Below are 18,775 nucleotides of genomic sequence, written 5' to 3'. Positions count from 1 at the left end.
CCATCCAGCTCACAAGGAAGAAGCCTAGTTGCCAAGTTGCCATCTATATATAACCCAGAGGGGATCTTGTCAGGTATCTGTGGTCTACTTCAGTCCATCACAACACACATTCCTGCTCCAAATCACCCTAGTGTTAAGCCTCTCAGGAGAATCTTCCCTAAGAATCTGAGATTGTCTACAGTACCTGATTAGGGAACTGAATCAGTGTCACTGTGTCAGTAACAAGCACAAAGTGAATCTGGAGAAGAAAGGACGATGACCTTGAGTCTGCATCCAGAGAAGACAGTGCCATAGAAAGAGCACTGTCCTACGTGTCACAGGAACTGAACTGAGATCACTGCCTGGGCAACCACAGGCCAATCATATTTAACCTCATTGAGTTTCATTTTCCTCAGCTGTAAAAAAAAGGGATTAGGCTAGATGAGCTTCCTTCCCGCTCTAAATCTGTTAGCCTCATCCATGGGCATTTCACCATTAACTATCAATCAACAAGCATTAGTTAAGAGCTCAGAATATTACACATCAGGTATTGTGCTGGGTGCAAGAACTTACAATATAGTGAAAAAATGAGTATATCACTACACTCAGGGAATTTACATTCTAACTGGAGAAACAAGTACATGTATAAGTAGATACAGAATTAATATAAAGATGATAAAATAAAGATAAACAGAGTAGTTTGTAGGTGAAGCAGTTAAAGGAGACCAAGAAAGGCTTTATGTATATTGCTAGTGCTTGAGCTACATTATAAAGGAAAAGAGGGGTTCTGTGAGGCAGAGGGAGTGCATTCTAGGCGCAGAGAATGGTAGGTGGAAAGACATGGAGATGAGAAGTGCAGTGTCACCTGAAGAAAAGAGAGAGCCAGCTTGGCTGGATCATAGAGTTTGGTGGAGGAGTAATGTACAGTAAGGGTGTAAAAGCAGATTGGGGCCAGATTAGATAGGGCTTTAAAAGCTAAACAGAAGTTTACACTTTATCCTAGAGACAATAGAAAGCTACTGGATTTGATTGAGTAAGGAAGAGATGTGGTCAGGTCTGAGGTTAGGGGAAAAAAATCCCTTTGGTAGTAGTGTGGAGAACATATTGGAGTGAAGAGAATTTTGAGGGAGAAGACTAATTAGGAATCTGTTGCACTAGTCTAAGTAAGAAATGATAAGAGACTGGATCAAGTTGTGACTGTGTGAATAGAAGCCAGAGATGTGAAGGTAGAAATGGGAGATCAGGAAACGTTTCTTGTAGAATATTGAAGTTTAGCTGAGATTTTGAAGTAAACCAAGAGGCAGAGATGAAAAAGGAAAGCATTTCAGCATTGAGGGACAGCCAATGAAAATGCGTGGAGTCAGGACATGGAAGTGTCTTAAGCAAGGAAAGTGGGAGAAGGGAAGAGAAGAATCATTTATATAACATTTACTATGTGTCAGGCACTGTGCTAAGTGACTTTTACAAATATTAACCTGTTTGATCTTCACAGTAACAGGTGCTATTTGTTATTATCCCTATTTTGTTATTATTCCAACTTTTACACTTGAGGAAACGGAGGCAAAAAAAGGCAGAGTGATTTACCCAGGATCACACAGATAATAAGTGCCTGAGTCCAGGCCTGTTGCTCTCTCCACTGTGCCACCTAGTTACCTCAAGGCCAATGTCACTGGATTAAAGAGCATATGAAAGGAAATAAGGCAGAAAAAGACTGAAAAAGGTAGGAAACAGTCAGGTTATGAAGGGATTGAAAGCCATTCAAAGGATGCTATTGCATTAGTTCAGCTGTACAGTGAGGAGAGCCTGTACTAGGGTGGTGGCAACATCAAAGGAGAGAAGGGAGTGCACATGAGAGGTGTTATGAAGGAAAAATCAACTTGATTTTGGACTTGAAAATAGAGAGAGTAAGAAATCAGGGATGATACTGAGATGGAGGGCCTGGGTGACTGGGAGGATAGTGGTTTCCTAAATAGTAGTAGGAAACTTAGGGAGAGGAAAGCACCTGGGAGGAAAGAAAATCATTTCAGTTTTGGAGATGTTGAGTTTAAGATGTCTATAGGACTTCAAGCTTGAGGTGTCTATTAGGCACTTGGTGATGTGAGACTGAAAAGAGGTAAGGGTTAGACGTATAAATCTGAGAATCATATGTATAAAGATGATAGTTGAATCCATGGGAACCAATGAAATCATCAAGTGAAATAATGTAGAGAGAGAAGAGAAAAGAGCCCAGGATAGAGCCTTGGGAGACCCCAACTATTAGTGGGTATGATATGAATGAAGAGACAGAAGGAATTGTCAGATAGGTAGGATGAGAACCAGGAAAGAACAGTGTCCCAAAACCCTGAAGACAGTGTGATCAGAGTCAGAGACCACAGATAGGTCGAGAAGGCTAAGGCCATTTGATTTGGCAATCAGGAAATCATTCCTAAACTGAATATGGTTTTGGTTGAATAATGAGTCTGTTAGCCAGATTGCGTAGAATTAAAAAGACAGTGAAAAGAGTGGAGGTGAAGATATCAATTGTAGCCTTCTCAAGGACTTTAGTCACAAAAAGGAGGAGAGATATAGAATGATAAGTATTAGGGATTGTCAAATGATATAAGGATTTTTTCAGTATGAGGTGTAGGTAGGGGTATGTTTGTATACAAACAGCCAGTAGTGAAGGAGAGATAGAAAGTTAGTGAGGAATTGGCAGTGATAAAAGGGGGGCATAGTAAGAGAGAATGAAGAATCCATGCACAGGGATGGAAAACCTGCAGCCTTGAGGCCACATGTGGTCCTCTAGGGCCTCAAGTGTGGCCCTTTGACTGAGTCCAAACATTACAGAACAAATTCCCTTAATAAAAAGATTTGTTCTATAAAACTGGACACAGTCAAAGACTGGGATACAGGAGGAGATACGAGAGATCAGTATCATAAAAATCCAAAGAGGAAAAAGTATCCTGGAGGAGAGGAGAGGATGGTCACCAGTGTCACATGGAGCAGATAGGTTGAGAAGGATGAGGACTGAGAAAAGACCATCAAGTTTGCAATTAATTTTCACTAGAAGAAAAGAAGCTTTGGAGTACAATCTGTGGGGACTGAGATAGGGGATCATTTAGTACAATAAAAAGACTTCTTTGCTGAAGTGAGTGCTTAGGTAAAACTAGTTAACATGACTTTTTAATGAAACTAGTCAGACATGGCTATGGTACTACCTCTGGCTCCATTCAGCAGCAGATGCTTAGGACAAAAGGGAGGAGTAATCCAGAACTGAGGTTTGGTAAGGAATAAGTAGCAGTAAGACAAGGGAAGAGGAATTCCCCTTCAGGGTAAAACAGCCAAACTCTCTTTTTTTATCAATGAAAATTGTAATGAATTTTCTACTATTACTTTCCACATCCTGAACTGGTCTTTTTTCTAGACTCTTCCTAAGGGAGAAGAGAATATTGTCAGTTTAGGAATTATGTTGTGCTCAAAAGATTTGAATGATTCAAGTCACAAGGAGTGGGTAAGAGAATTCTGGACCTTTTTTCAAGCCACAGCTTCTCATCTGAGTGACCTTGGTCAAGTCACTTCCCTTATTTGGGCCTTGATTGCCTTACCTGTGGTTGGATTTAATGATTGTTATTGGATTTGTGGTTGGATTTGATCATTCCTTCAAGCTGTTTTATTTTCTTTGAATTTAGTTTGGATGCTATTTTGATATTTTTATTCTGGATTGGGAATTTTAGAAAATATTATCTAGGTTTGATTATCAATTAGTATCAGAGCAAATTATGAATTTTGCCAATTTATACTTCTCCAATTAGAATTTGCTCAGAGTTCATTTTGTCCCATGCCTCACTCTAAGCTATTACTTATGCCCTCTTTATCGACTGATTCATGTTTTTGCTAGGGTAGGACTTTTGATTTGCTTTTAAGAGCTGAAGTCCCAAAGGTTATATTGAGGAAAACCTGGGACTAGCTTATAGATTTGTGCTACTGTTTTTTTAGTGTATGGAACCATTGTAGTTCTTCATCATAGAGTACATCATAGTAACTTATGGTATATATAAACCTTCTTCAAGGGTTGGAAACCCTGCACTTGCCCTACTACACACTTGTTCTTTTCCTGCTGCTCATTTCTCTGAACTTTTATCAAAAGTTATTATCAAAAATACTCAACTGTCTTTTTGTGCTACAGGCTCCCAGAACCCTGGCCGAAGTTCACCTCCCCCAGGTTATGTGCCAGAACGGCAACAACGCATCGCCCGACAGGGATCTTACACCAGTATTAACAGTGAAGGGGAATTTATTCCAGAGACCAGTGAACAATGTGTGAGTATGAAAGTGTAGGAAGCAAATAAGTGGGTAAAACCTCAGAGGTTGAGCCAAGGATATGGAGCCTGAATTAAAACTGGGATGATACCTGGGGGGATGTCATCTGAAATAAGGTGGCTGATATAAAATGGAAATTATTTAAGATCTAATAAAGGTAGGTACGACTTGCATCCTGTTTCATGTTGTCCTCTTGGGGTTGCTTAATGTTGATAGTATCACTGTCATCCAAGGTCTGGTTCTCAACTTTTCAGGTTCAGAATCTTGATTTTATCACTTTACTAAGCATTATATTATAAGACTCCAGGGGACTGAGTCACAAATTCAGAAATTGATTTGTAGATCAGAAATTCAACTTCTTAATTTATAGAATGATATGCCCTTCCAGTGAAGGTTTTCTGAGATGAATTCTAACTATAAATAAAAGAAATTAATAACCATAAGGTTGCTTATTGAATATGGAAGCAGGGCAAGGGAATTTTAATCAAGTATTTATTAAAAGCCTACTGTGTGCCAGGTACTGTGCTAAGCTCTGGGGATACAAAGACAAAAATGGAAGTTTCTGTTTTTAGGGAGCTTACATTCTATCAAAGAAGACTTACAGTCTAGCAGGGGAAATAATAGGCACATAAATACATATAAAAAATACACAAAAGAAATGGTACGTAAATTTTTAAAGTGAAGCCCAAACAACTGGGGACTTCATTTAGGTATCCCTTAAACAGAGTTTTGAAGATTCTAAGAGGTAGGTAAAAAGTAGAATTGCTTCCAGGCATGGGAATGCCCAGTGCAAAGGTTTGGAGATGAAAGATGGAGTGTCATGTGTGAGAAAAAGCTAGTTTGGCTGAACTTGTGTGGAAAGGAGGATAATATATAATTTATTACCTCCTGTGAGGTTGAAAAAGCAAGTTGGGGCTAGATTGTGAACAACTTTAAAAAATAAACAAAGAGCTTATATTTGATCCTAGAGACAGTAGGGAACCACTGAAGTTTGTTAAGGAGAGGAGAGTGACGTGGTGAGATTTGCACTTTACGAAAAATCACTGACAACTCTGTAGAGGATAGATTGGAGTGGAAAGAGATTTGAAGTTGAAAAATCAATTAAGAGACTGCTATAGCAAATCTAGGCAAAAGGTAGTGAGGCTCTGAACAGCATAGTAGACATGAGTAGAGCAAAAGGGTCATATGTGAGAGAAGCAACTGAGAACATCAAGATTTATCAACTGATTAGATGTGTGAGATGAGGAGGAGTGAGAGTTTGAAGGATGACAATGAGGTTATAGATCTAGGTGATTAGAAGAATGATGGGGCCCTCATCAGAAAGGGAAGTTTAGAAAAGAAGATAGGTTTGGACTTAAGTTTTAGATTCTCACTGAATATCCAGTTTAAAATGTCTAGGCAGTCAGTGAAACTGAGAAGAGAACTTCGAGCTGGGTATATAGATCCAAGAATTTTATGCATAGACATAATAAATGAACAGATAACTGATTACATCACCAAGTGAGAAAATAAGTAAAAGGTACAAAGCAAAAAGCATTGTTACAATTTGACATAGTTTCTCTACATTTACCATAGAGAAGAGCTGATGAGAGGATCTCTTGACTACTGAGGTGTTGGCTTTTGTACTTAGGTTACTAAGAATCGTTTTCAGTAGTACAAGCAGGTTTCTAGGATGATTTCAATAGCTTTTAAGGAAAAGCTAGTCAAGCATTTATACAGTAGGGATTTAAGAAAAGAAGCTGTGAAGTGGGAGCAGATCAATTATAGATAACTAGCATTGATCGCAATCCTTCTCTTTCTACACCCTTCTTCTTGAAGAAAAATTTGGGTGAGGGGAAAAGAGGAGAAATGCAAAAGTATATGACGGAGGGAAAGACATAATTAACAATCATAACAATGAACATAAAGGAATGAATGAAGAAAAACAGAAGAGGGTAATAGAATGTATTAGGAAGCAGAATTAATCAATATGTTGTTTAAAAGCATCTCAGATACTTCAAAAGAAAAGATTCACACAATTAAAATGAGGGGCTAGAGCAGAACATTATCTTTTAGATTAGTTTTTGAAAACAGGCATAACAGTCTTCATCTCATACAAAGCAAAACTACAAATAGACATAGTTAAAAGAGCAAACAAATTACATTATGTTTGAAGGCACGATAGATAATAAAATACTACCAGAATTTAATACATACTCATAGCATCTGAGTACTTAAAAGAAAAATTTATCAAAGGAAGAGATAGATAATAAAATTATAATAGTGGGAGACTTCAGTGTGCCTCTTCCAGACCTAGCTAGATCTAACAAAAAGATAAGTAAGAAATACTAGAATAGAATTCTAGAAAAGTTGAATATTGTGGATCCCTGGTGATCATTAAATGGAAATAAAAAGGAGCATTCATATCTTTCAGCTATGTGTGGCACCTTTACAAAAACTGACTTTTTGTTAAAGCATAAAAAAACCTCATAAATGCATAAAAGCACAAAAATTAAACATATCCTTTTTTTAAAAAACCAAAACACAACAAAAACTATAAGCAATTAAAGACATTTGAAGAAAAGATTCAGATGTTATTTTGTATGAAATAATTCTTTAGAATCAGTGGATAAAAGAAAAAAATAGAAATAATACATGATTTTGTCAAAGAAAATGAAAACAAGATGACATTAAACTGTAGGGTGCAGGCAAAGAAGTCCTTAGGATAAAAGTTAATCTTTAGATACTTTCATCAGTAAAAGAAAAAGAACAGATCATTGAATTGATCTGTTGAACAAAAACTAGAAAAACAACAAATAAAAAACCCTGTCCAAACAAAAACCAGAAATTTAAAAGATCAAAGAGGGGATGAATAAAACCAAAAACAAGAAAACTATCGAACTGATAAAACTAAGTGCTACTTTAGGGGGAGTGATGGAACTAATTAAACTATTCAAATCTGTTTTTTTAAAAAGAAAGTGGAAAGTAAAATTATCAATATAAATAATTAAAAAGAATTCACAACAAATGAAGAGGGAATACAGGAAATTTTTAGAAACCATTTTGTCTAGTTATATACCCACAAAAACTGTTGAATGAAATGTGAATATTTACAAAAATATAAGCTTCTCAGGTTAACTGAACAAGAAATAGAGAATCTAAATAACCCAGTCTCAGAAAAAAATAAATAAAACAAGCCATAACTGAAATTCTAAAGGGGAAAAAAATCCTAGGACCAGATAAATTTACAAGTGAATTCTTTGATCATTTTTTAGATGATCAAAGAACACTTCCAGTATTACATAAACCCCTTAACTTCTGCCTTTTAGTTTCCCTGGTTTCCTTCAAGACTCAACTTCTGTAGGAAGCCATTCTTGATCTTCATACCTCACTCCAATCAAAGTGCTAGTGACTTCCACTCTCAGCTTACTTTCCATCTTTTTCATAGATATCTTACATTTACCTAGTTATTTTCAGATTACCTCTGCTATTAGGAAGTAGGTTTCTTAAAGGGCAGGAACAGTTTTTTGTCTTTCTTTGTATCCCTAGCTCTTATTACAGTTCCTGACACATAGTAACGGTTTAATAAATGCTTATTGACTATCATTCTGTCTCTGTCTCTTCAGTTCTTCCCCAATTGCAATTTACCCTGAGCCAAATACTCAATCACTGGTCTCCTATATGAGGTCTACATTACATTCACCCTGCCTTCAGCATCTGCCCTACAACTGTTTCTAGTTTCTCACTGCATCAAATCTAAACTTCTCTGCCTGATTTAAGGCTGTTTTTGATGCAGCTGCATAGTAACTATCCAGTCATATTTCACACTATCCCATAATGTGCAGCATTCATTCTAATCAGTTTTACTCTCCATTCCACAAACATGTTATGTTGACTGTTTTCAAAAAGTGAAAGAGAAAAGCATCCTAACCAATTCCATCTATGATTATGATACAAATGTGGTCTTGGATACCCAAATCAGGAAAAGACAAAGCAGAACAAGGGAAAAATATAGACCAGTATCCCTAATGCATAGTCATACAAAAAATATTGAGTAAAATATTAACGAGATGGCATGGTATGTATTAAGAAATCAAACTTTATGACCAGGTTGGATTTATTTCAGGAATTCAGAGTTGTTTCAATGTTAGAAAAACTATAAACATAATAGACTGTTAATAACAAAAATTAAATAAAAATCATGATTATGTCAATAGATGCCCCCAAAAAGCCTTTTCCAAAACACATTAAAAACACTTTAAATTACAGGAATAATAGCTAGCATGAATACAGTGCTGTAAGGTTTGCAAAGCACTTTATATGTTATCTCATTTGAAATTTTCTGTCTATGATAAGGAGTATCTGTCTAAATTCAAGAGCCAGCATCATATGTAATTAACAAACACTAGAGGACTTTACAGTAAGAGCAGAGTTAAAGCTAGGCTATCCATTATTAACACCACTGTCATCTGACATACTCCTAGAAATGCTAGCTGTAGTAATAGAATAAGAAAAAGAAATTGTGGGAATAAGCATTAATAGAAAGGCAATAAAATTATCACTTCTTGTGGAAGATATTGGGGAGTACCAACACACACACACAGAGGAATTATATAAATGAAACTACAAATCACTCTTTACCTAAATAAAACCTCAAATAATTGAAGAATGCATTCCTCATGATTGAGGTGTCCTAAAATAATAAAAATTGTAATCGCTAATACTTTATTCAGTGCCATTCAGTGTCAGAGTACCAAAATTAAGTTTTAGAGCAAGAAAAAAAAAGTGAATTTTCCTTTAATAAAACACAAAGAAATTAAAGGAAAATAATGAAAACACTGGTAGAGATGGTACATAGCAATAATGGTTCTTAATATTTACTACTTGTTTACACTAGTTAAAAAATAGAAGAGTTGAAAAGTAAGATAGACTAGGAATACGAGATTCAGAGATAAACAAACATTGCAGCATAGTGTTCAGTGAATCCAAAGTGAACTTTAGCTATTAGGATAAGGACTCAGTATGTGACAAAAATTCCTGGGAAAACTAGACAGCTGTAAGGCAGAATCTAGGTTTAGTCCATCATCTCTCGTCATATAAGGCATAGTCTGATCCAAATGGATAGAAAGGTCATATGAGCAACTCAGGAGCAGCAGAAAAAGTGATTCCTTTTACAGCTATTAGTAGCAAAAGACTTCTTGATGAAATAAGGGATAATAGGCAGTCATAGAAGGAAAAAAGAATATTTTTATCGTGAAAAATTAAAAAGCTTTCACACAAAATCAGTTAAAATTAGAAGGAAAGTAGGAAAAGTATTGGCAGCAATTTCTAGACATAAAGGCATTTGATTAAATCTTATAAGAACAAAAGCCATTCCTTATTAGATAAATGATCAAAAGAGGTAAGAGGCAGTTTCTTTAAAATTAAATTTTATTTTTTTCAGTCAGTGAAAATCTACCTTCCCTTCCTTCCACCTCCTCCATGCCCCCGATTGAGAAAGAAAAACAAAACCATTGTAACAAATATACATAGATTAGCCAGAGGCAAAAATTTCTGTTTTATTCAGCATCTTGACACCTCTGAGGAGGTGGATAGCATGCTCCATTATCAGTTCTTGGAATTATGATTTATCATTGCATTAATTAGTTCTTAAGTCTTTCAAAATTGTTGTTCTTTATAATTTTATTGAACAAATCGTTCTCTTGGTTCTACTTCTTTACTCTGCATCAGTTTATACCTGTCTTCCTTAGTTTCTACAAAGCTGCCCCTTTTCATCATTTCATATAGCAAAATAATATTCCATTACCTTTATATGCCATAATTGTTCAACTGTTCATCAACTGGACACCCCCTTGATTTCTAGTTTTTTGCCACTACAAAAAGAACTGCTGTAAATGTTTTTGTACATATGGGTTCTTCCACTTTTTCTTTTATATTTTTGGAGTACTGGCCTAGTAGGGATAACTTTCTGGGACATAGGATGTGAACAGTGTAGAAACTTTATGTATAGTTGTAAATTGTTTCACAGCTCCACAAACTTTGAATTAGGGTGTCTCTTTTTTCACAGTCTCTTCAGCAACTGTCGTTTTCTTTTTTGTTGTCTTTGACAACCTGAGAAGGAACCTTAGAATTGCTTGAATTTGTATTTCTCTAATTAGTGATTTGGAGAATTTTTGAAAGGGCCCATATGTACAAAAAATACTCGTAGCAGCACTTTTTGTTGTAGATCTGGAAACAAAGTGAATGTCCATCAGTTGGGGAATGGCCGAGAAGATTTTGGTATATTAATGTAATGGAATATTATTGTGCTGTAAGAGATTACAAAAGGGATAGTTTCATAGAAATGGGGGAGGAATCACATAAACAGATGCAGAACAGAGTGATCACAGTCAGAAGAACAATTTATACAATAACAATACCACAAAAAAGAAAAACAACTTTGAAAGAATTAAGCTCTCTGTAATTTGAAACTATGCCCAAAGAGCTATAAAACCATGCATACTCTTTGATCCAGCAATGCCACTACTAGGTCTGTGTCCCAAAGAGATCATAAAAAATGGAAAAGAACCCACATGTACAAAAATATTTATAGCAACTTTTTTTTGTGCTGGCACAAAATTGGAAATTGAAGAGATGCCCGTCATTTGGGGAATAGCTAAATAAGTTATGGTATGTGCATGTAATGGAATACTATTGTTCCATAAGAAATGATGGGCAAGTGGATTTCAGAAAAACCTGGAAAGACTTACATGAGCCAATGCTGAGTAAAGTGAGCAGAACCAGGAGAGCATTGTACATAGTAACAGCAGCATTTGATGATGACCAACTTTATTATACTTAGCTCTTCTCAGCAGTACTGTGATCCAAGACAATTCCAAAAGACTCATGATGGAAAAAGCTACCCACATCCAGAGAAAGAATTATGGAATGTGAATGCAGATTGAAGCATACTATTATCTCTTTTGTTTTTCATTTTTTCTTTCTTATGGTTTTCTCCTTTTGTTCTGATTCTTCTTTCAAAATATAACTAACGTGGAAATGTGTTTAATATGATTTTACATGTGTAGCCTATATCAGATTGCATGCCATCTTGGGGAGGGGAAGAGAGGAAGGGGAAAAAATTTAGAACTCACAGTCTTATAAAAGTAAATGCTAAAAACTAAATTAGTCAATTTTTAAAAGTTTCATTCAAAACAAACAAGCAGCAAATATGTATTAAGTGTTATGTATTTTTCAAAATATATACTAAGCACTTTCCTTAAAAATTTCCTTTTGTGTAAAAAAAAAAAACACCAAAAAATGAATTAAGCTCTCTGATCAATGCAATGAATAACCAGGACTCCAGATAACCTATAATAAACCATACTTCCCTGCCCCTACCCCTACCCCACCTCTACTGCCCCTCCCCCTCAGCAGAGGACTGATGCACAAAATGAGACAAGTGGTTTAAGACATGGCCTATGTATCAATTTATTTTATTTGACTATACTTATTTATTATAAGGAGGACTTTTTTTTTCTTAAGGAGTGGTAGATTTATGGTAGGGAAAGAAGAAGTTGTAATAGCGATACCAAAAAAAGAAGTGTAACATGTTCTGTAGGCTCACTTTCCCAACTCCAGTTAACACTGGAACTAGCAGATTGGGTCTTCAGAGCATAACTATTTCTCCTTTCAAGTTTCTAGAGATAACTCGAAGGAGCTAAAGAGTTTTCTAGTACTGTTTTGTTCATGAACCCCCATCTGATGCCTCTGATATCAGTTGTCAGTTAATACTACCTCAATATCATTTAATCAATTAAAATAAATTAGCCTTTCCAAAGGAGTGTTTACTGAGAAGTTATATCAAGGACTGAAGTACAACACCATCCCAAACCAGGAGCATACTCTCCATGAAAAGGTGACTCAAATTAAAAGTGATTGATACAAAACATTCCGTTCTTCTCCAAGTTCACACCATGTATGATGTAGCAATGAAACAGTTGCTCCCTTGCTTGTAGGACATGATGTCTTGATTGCTGTGTTGATTTACTACTGACCTGAGTCACACATCTCTCCTCATGACTGACTCCTCAGTGTTTATGGATATTGCTGCTACTAGCTCCATCTGCCAGGAAGATCTTGATAGCTCTTCTGAGCTGGTCTGTTCTGTCTTCTAAATCATCTAAAATCTTGGAAAGAATAAACATACTAGAAACAAAAGAAGCAGAGATATGATGCAGTCATAACTAGGTCTTCTCTACTTACAGCATTTCTTGCCTTCTTTGCCACTAGGGATGAGAAGGGAAGTTCATCTGTCTGAGCCTTTTGTATGTATGCTCAGTTCCTGCTCAGCAGCCATATAAGTGGCTTTTTGTTGCCGTACAATTAGTCAACAGGAAACACACCTGGGCATGCATTTAAGCAGGGAGGGAAAGAGCCTCTCAGTCATGAATTTTCCAAAGCAAACATTCTAAGATCCTCACTGTCCAATCTCCTCATTACTAAAGAAAAGAGAAAATAACATCAATGAAAGATTATAAAAATAAAATAGAAGAAAGCAAAGAAAGTTTAGAAAAAGAAAGCATATTTTTTTAAAAAACCAAGTAATAAGTAATAAAGATTTTCAGTTCCATATAAAAATCTCTTTCTGTTCTTTGTGTATGTAAATAGTTATTTTTGTTGATGTTTTATCAGTTTCATAAAGATATATTTTTTAAATGGCATTGGCTATAGTGGGAAAAAAAATCACTGGATTTGCAACCCAGAAGACCTGATCCACTGAGCCTTAGTTTCCTTATCAATAAAATAGTGATAGGAATAATTGTATCCTACCTATTTGTGTAGTTTTGAAGAGAAAACATTGTTTACAAACCACAAAACACTTTTTCATTTAAAAAAACTAATTCATATGCTTATTAGCTGCAGCAAGATAGCACTATACAAAATAAATCTTCCTCAAAAATCACTATTTCTATAAAGTACAAAAAAGATAGGAATAAAAGAAATTCTGTTCAAAGTAACTATAAAGCATAAAATATATGAAAGTTAAGGCATTCATAATATTTATATAAATCTAGCTCTTTAAGGCACTCTTTACAGAAATAAAGTGAGATATATTGGAAAGAGTCACTGCTTGAGTTTGAGCCATGTCAAAATAATTAAAATAATAATAGTTAAATCTGTAGATTGATATAGGCAACACAAATGCTAAGGAGATACTTTTACTTATTTTGAGAAGGATTTATTTTGTTATAAAGTGACAAAGTTTATTTAAAGGAAAAATATTTAGACTCTCAAGGGGAAATAGTAAGGGTATGAATGAAAGAAGTGTTGTATTATATTTATTATGAAATCTAAAACTATGTTCTAAAGTCATTAAGAAATCATTCACATGAACAGCCTAAATAAGATACAGACAAGTCATTGAAAATGGTATTTGATATTTGATAAATACAAGAATGTAAATTACTGGAGTAAAGATTTTCTTTTTAATTTAACCATAACTGCTAAGAAAACTGGAAAGCTTTTTAGCAGAAATTTGGTTTGGCCCAATATCTTCTACCATATTACTGCAGGAAGCACAAAATGAATATGTGCCTAAATATAAAATTTCACACCATTAAAAAGCAAAGATAATGGAATCAGATTTCACAGATGTGACTGGGGGAGAATTATTTTTCCCCACTTTATAAAAAAAATTATTCATGTCTTTGGTTTTATATTATTTTCATTTCTGAATGTATCTTTCCTCCTTCCCTACCCAGAAAGCCATCCTGTATAATGAAAAAAATTTTTAATAAGGAAAAAAAGCAATCATGCAAAATCAACCATCCATCATCCAAATCTGACATGATATTCAGTATTGCAGACCTATGATCCCATACCTTTGCAAAGAGAGGATAAAGAGGCATTTTCTCATTCTTTTCCAAGTTCAATTGAACACCTTAAGTTTTTGATCTTTTGTTCTTCCATTTGTATTGTTACTATTGTCTTTTTATTTCTCCCTAATCGATTTCCTATTTTAGTCTCTGCAGAAGTTTTTCCAAATTTTCTCTTCCCTATTCAAGATTCATCCCCCAACTCCTATTCTCTCAGTTGAGGATCTTGACTCTTTACTGAAAAAACTGAGGCCATTCCACATGAGTTCCCTGTTCTTTATCTCAGAACTCCTGGAGATGAATAATTCCTACTCACTTGTCCTTTCCCTCAGTCTCTGACACATTGGTAGCCCTTCTCTTTGCCAAAGCTTGCCCATATGTGCTTAACTCCATCTCTTTCCATCTTCAACAGATCACGTGCCCAGTCATCCCCTCATTTCTTGAATCCTCAACTCCTCTCCATCACGAGATTCCTTCCCTCTTGCCCTCAAACATGTCCGAGTCTCCCACATCCTTAAAAAAAAACCTTTACCAGACTCTACCACTCTCTCAAATATTTTTTTCCCTTTGTTAGCCAAACTACTTTAACAGTTGTCTGTACTTGCCACCCTCTACTTTCTCTCCTTTCATTCACTCTTTAACTCTGCATTCTAGCTTCTAATCTCATCGCTCAACTGAAATACTCTCTCCAAAGTTACTAGTGATCTTTTAAGTGCCACATCTGGTGGTCTTTTCTCTGTCTTAATCTTTCTCAAGTCTGTATCTGCTACGTTTAACACTATTGACCGCTCTCTCCAAGATATTCTCTTCTTTGGGTTCTCATGACACTCCTATCTGCTAGTTTGTCTCTTAACTCTGCTCCTCACTCTCCTTTGCTGGCCCATTGTTTGCATCAAGCCCCTTAACTGTGCGTGTCCCCAGCCTTCTGCCCTGCATCTGCTTCTCTTCTCCATATACATACATACATGTATATTTTTTCCTCTCATGGTAACCTCATCAACTCCTATGGTTTAACTATCATTTCTATACAAATGACTCCAGATCTTTCTATCTAGCCCTAGTCTCTCTCCCCTAAGCTTTAGTCCTAAATCACCACCTACCTGCCTTGTGAACCACCCTATCCCTTTCATTCAACTCCAGTGACTTCTTGTTGCCACTAAAATATAAATTCCTTTGTTTAACTTTTAAAGTCCTTCACAACCTGGCCCCAACCTATCTTTCCAGCCTTATTGAACATTATTTCCCTTCCTATACTCTTTGATTCAGCTAAACTAGTCACCTCTGTTTCTCACACAAGACCTGTCATCTCCCATCTCCTTGCCTTGCACTAGCCATCCCTCATGCTTGGAATAGACTCCCTCTTTACCTTTGCTTCATAGAATCTCTCTCTTCCTGCGAGATCTAGTTCAGGTACAATCTTCTGCATGAAAACTTTCCTGATTCTCCCAACTGATAGTACCCTACCAAAATACATTACATTGAACTAGTTTCTATAGACTTTGTATATTTGTGCCACATACACGTGTTGTCTCCCTCATTAGAATGTTAGCTCAAAGTAAATGTTGTTTTGTTCTTAGTACTTATCTCCCTTGTACCTAGCACAGTGTCTGTCACATAATTAATACTTGTTGATTGTTTGTTTTTATACTTCTGTTTACTTTGATCTGCATCATTTATTATGTCTTCCCAAGCTTTTCTTAATACTTTATATTTGTTTTTTATTTTTCAGTAATTGTATTCAAATACACAGTTTGTTTATCCATTCTCCAGTTGATGGTCTACTTTGTTTTTAGTTCTCTGCTAACACAAAGTGCTGATAGGAATATTTTGGGACCTTTCTGTCTTTTCCCTTCTTGGTAAAATGGAAATTCTTAACTAGACAAGGAGTAGAGATATTTAAAGATAAAATCAACATTTTTTTATACATAAAATTAAAATTTTTACACAAAAATCAATGAATACAGAGTTAGAAAAAAATGGTAAATTGGGAAGAGAAATTTACAATAAATATCATTGCTGAAAGTCTGGTAGCCAAATTATATGGAGAATTGACACAAATAACACCAAGGGTCTTTCACCTATAGATAAGTCAAAGGATATGAGCAAATAGTTTTCAAAAAGAAATACCCACACGAAAATAGAATCTATATAACTAATAATAAGAGAAATGTAAAAAATCAAATCTGATGTTTCATCTGCTAACCATGCAACATGACAAAAATGGTACTAGTCATTATTAGAGGGTCTGAGGGAAGATGGATAGATATACTGTTGGTGGAACTGTGAAGCGGCCTAACCTTTCAGGATTTTTAGTTTGAAATTTTTTAAGACAAGTGAATAAACTATCCATACCCTTTGATTCAACAATCCCACTATTGAGCATGAACACCAAGGAAGTCATAGCTTTAAAAGTCCAATATATACTAAAACATTAATATCAGCATTCTTTTTGGTGATGAAGACATGGAAAAAAAGTGGGTACTCACTGATTGAGAAATGACTGAAAAATCTATTGTATGTGAATGTATAGTAATATGACAACTATGAGAAATTCAAAGAAATAAGATTTGTTTGAACTGATAGAATGCTATAAGTATAACTAAGAGATCAGTGTTCATAGTGACTTCAGTATTGTAAATAAAAAGATCACTAAGAGGACATTGAACCCCCAATAATTGAAAAATCAGTGAAGACCTGGAGAAGAAATGGTTAAACGTATCTCCTCTTTCACCCCCAAAAAAGTAGATTGGACTGTTAAGACAGAACATTGTATACATAGTCAATAAGCATTTATTAAGTGCCTCAATGTGCCAAGTTCTATTTTAAGCATTGGGGATACAAAGAAAGGGAGATTCTCAAGAAGCTCCCAGTCTAACAGGGGAGACAACATGAAAACCAGCTATATACAAATAAGGCACATACAGAAAAAATCAGAAATAAAATAATCCACAAAAGGAAGGCACTTGTATTAAGAGGATTAGGAAAGACTTCTTTAAGAAGGTAGGATTTTAGCTGGAACATAAAAGAAGCCAGGGAAACTCAAAAGTAGAGATAAGAAGAGAAAGCATTCCAGGCAGGGGACACAGCCAGTGAAAATGCTTGGAGTGAGGAGATGGAGAGTCTTTTTCAAGGAGCAATGAGGAGACCACATCAAAGTATGTAGAATGGAGTAAGGTGTAAGAAGAATGGAAAAGATAGGAAAGGGCCAGATTATGAAGGGCTTTCGTCCACTGCTGTGCTGCTAACGTATGACATTGCCTTACAGATGCTGGATCCCCTGAGCAGTGCTGAGAACTCTGTGTCAGGAAGTTGCCAATCCTTGGACAGGTCAGCAGACAGGTATGAGCAGCCACACTGCAGTTTTGTTTTGTTTTATTTTTTATACGAGTAACTTGAGGATGGTTTAGCTTAGTGCTTTTTTTCCTCTCTTGGCCCTGTTTGCTTTAGCCAAGGTTGTCCCATCAAACTCCAAAAGGAACTACCTGTGTGGAGGAAACTTCACTTTCCTGGAGAAGAAACTTGTCACTAAAAATATCATGTTTTTTCCTAATTAGCCACTGACAACAGTAACCTCTATTACCACTCTTTGACTTTTTGGCTCAGATCCTGGACAGAGGTTGCTTTCTGGACAACAAAGGACTAAGCAGATCTAGCTCTGGGCCACACTGATGATCTTCACAGTAAAATGTTACATTTTAATCCAATGATTCTGATGAGGGAGAAAATTCTAGCTTTCCAATCTGCCTATGAATAATTAGATGGGTTCTTGTACTTTGAGGGAAGGAAGTGTGGGAGAGAAAAGATGCTTGGATTCTAATAGAAAAATAATTCTACTAACCTACTTATCAGCAAAACATGAGCCTTTTTAAAACTAATTATTCGTTTAGAATTAAGACTTGTAATCTAGTCCTAGAAGTATGTAGGTTCATTTCCCCACTTTTCTTAGCTCAAACTACTCACTTCTCCAGGTTCTTTTTTGATGGCTAAATCTTTCAGATACCATACCTATACATCCCTTTTCCTTTCATTCACTTGTCTATTCTATCTCTCCCTTTTTCCTTACCTCCAAGGAGATTAATTTTCTAGGATCGCATAATAACAGGTTTATTATAGTATTTTTTAAAAACTCAGTTTTAAAATATTAACTATTACCCTGTATTAAAATATTCTTCATGAATTTCTGTGACCAAAAAAAATTATTACTTGATGGTCAACGTTCTGGTGATGAGCTTCCCTGTACTTTGCTAGGTTAGTTTTGGGTCAGTAATCCATAGCCAGAGAAATCAAGGGAATAAGCATAGATAAAGAAAAAACAAAATTAGTTGGATTTTGCAGATGCAGCAGATTTCAGTGTCATATGGCACTTTACTTAGAGAACTAGAATTAATTGAAACAATAACTTCAACAAAGTAACAGGATGTACAGTAAAGCCACCCCCCCCCCAAAAAAATCAGCTTTTCTGTATATTTCCAGCAAAACCCACCACAAAAAAAAATTTTTTTTAAACCTGACCATAAAATTTACCAATACACACAAAGGAATTTTATGAATACAGTCTTTACCGAAATAAAGACTTAGATAGTGAGAGAAAAGTTTTTTTCTAGTTGGGCTGTGCTAATTTATAATAAAAATTATGATGTAGTCTCAGTTAACTTATACAT

At 35.5% G+C, this 18,775-nt stretch overlaps 1 protein-coding gene across 1 annotated transcript in view; it reads left to right on the top strand.

The window, feature by feature from the left end:
* Positions 1-18,775, top strand: part of MAP3K3 (mitogen-activated protein kinase kinase kinase 3) — a 94,624-nt gene that overhangs the window by 54,873 nt on the left and 20,976 nt on the right. The window contains exons 8-9 of the mRNA XM_072645843.1: positions 4,145-4,278; positions 17,380-17,453. Coding sequence (XP_072501944.1) covers positions 4,145-4,278; positions 17,380-17,453 — 208 coding nt within the window. The remainder of the gene's footprint in view (positions 1-4,144; positions 4,279-17,379; positions 17,454-18,775) is intronic.

Source organism: Notamacropus eugenii, chromosome 2 (genome assembly GCF_028372415.1).
Source record: "Notamacropus eugenii isolate mMacEug1 chromosome 2, mMacEug1.pri_v2, whole genome shotgun sequence".
In the NCBI taxonomy this organism is placed as follows: Eukaryota; Metazoa; Chordata; class Mammalia; order Diprotodontia; family Macropodidae; genus Notamacropus; species Notamacropus eugenii.
Note: the sequence above shows the minus strand (reverse complement) of the source record. Positions and strands in the feature narration are given on the sequence as shown.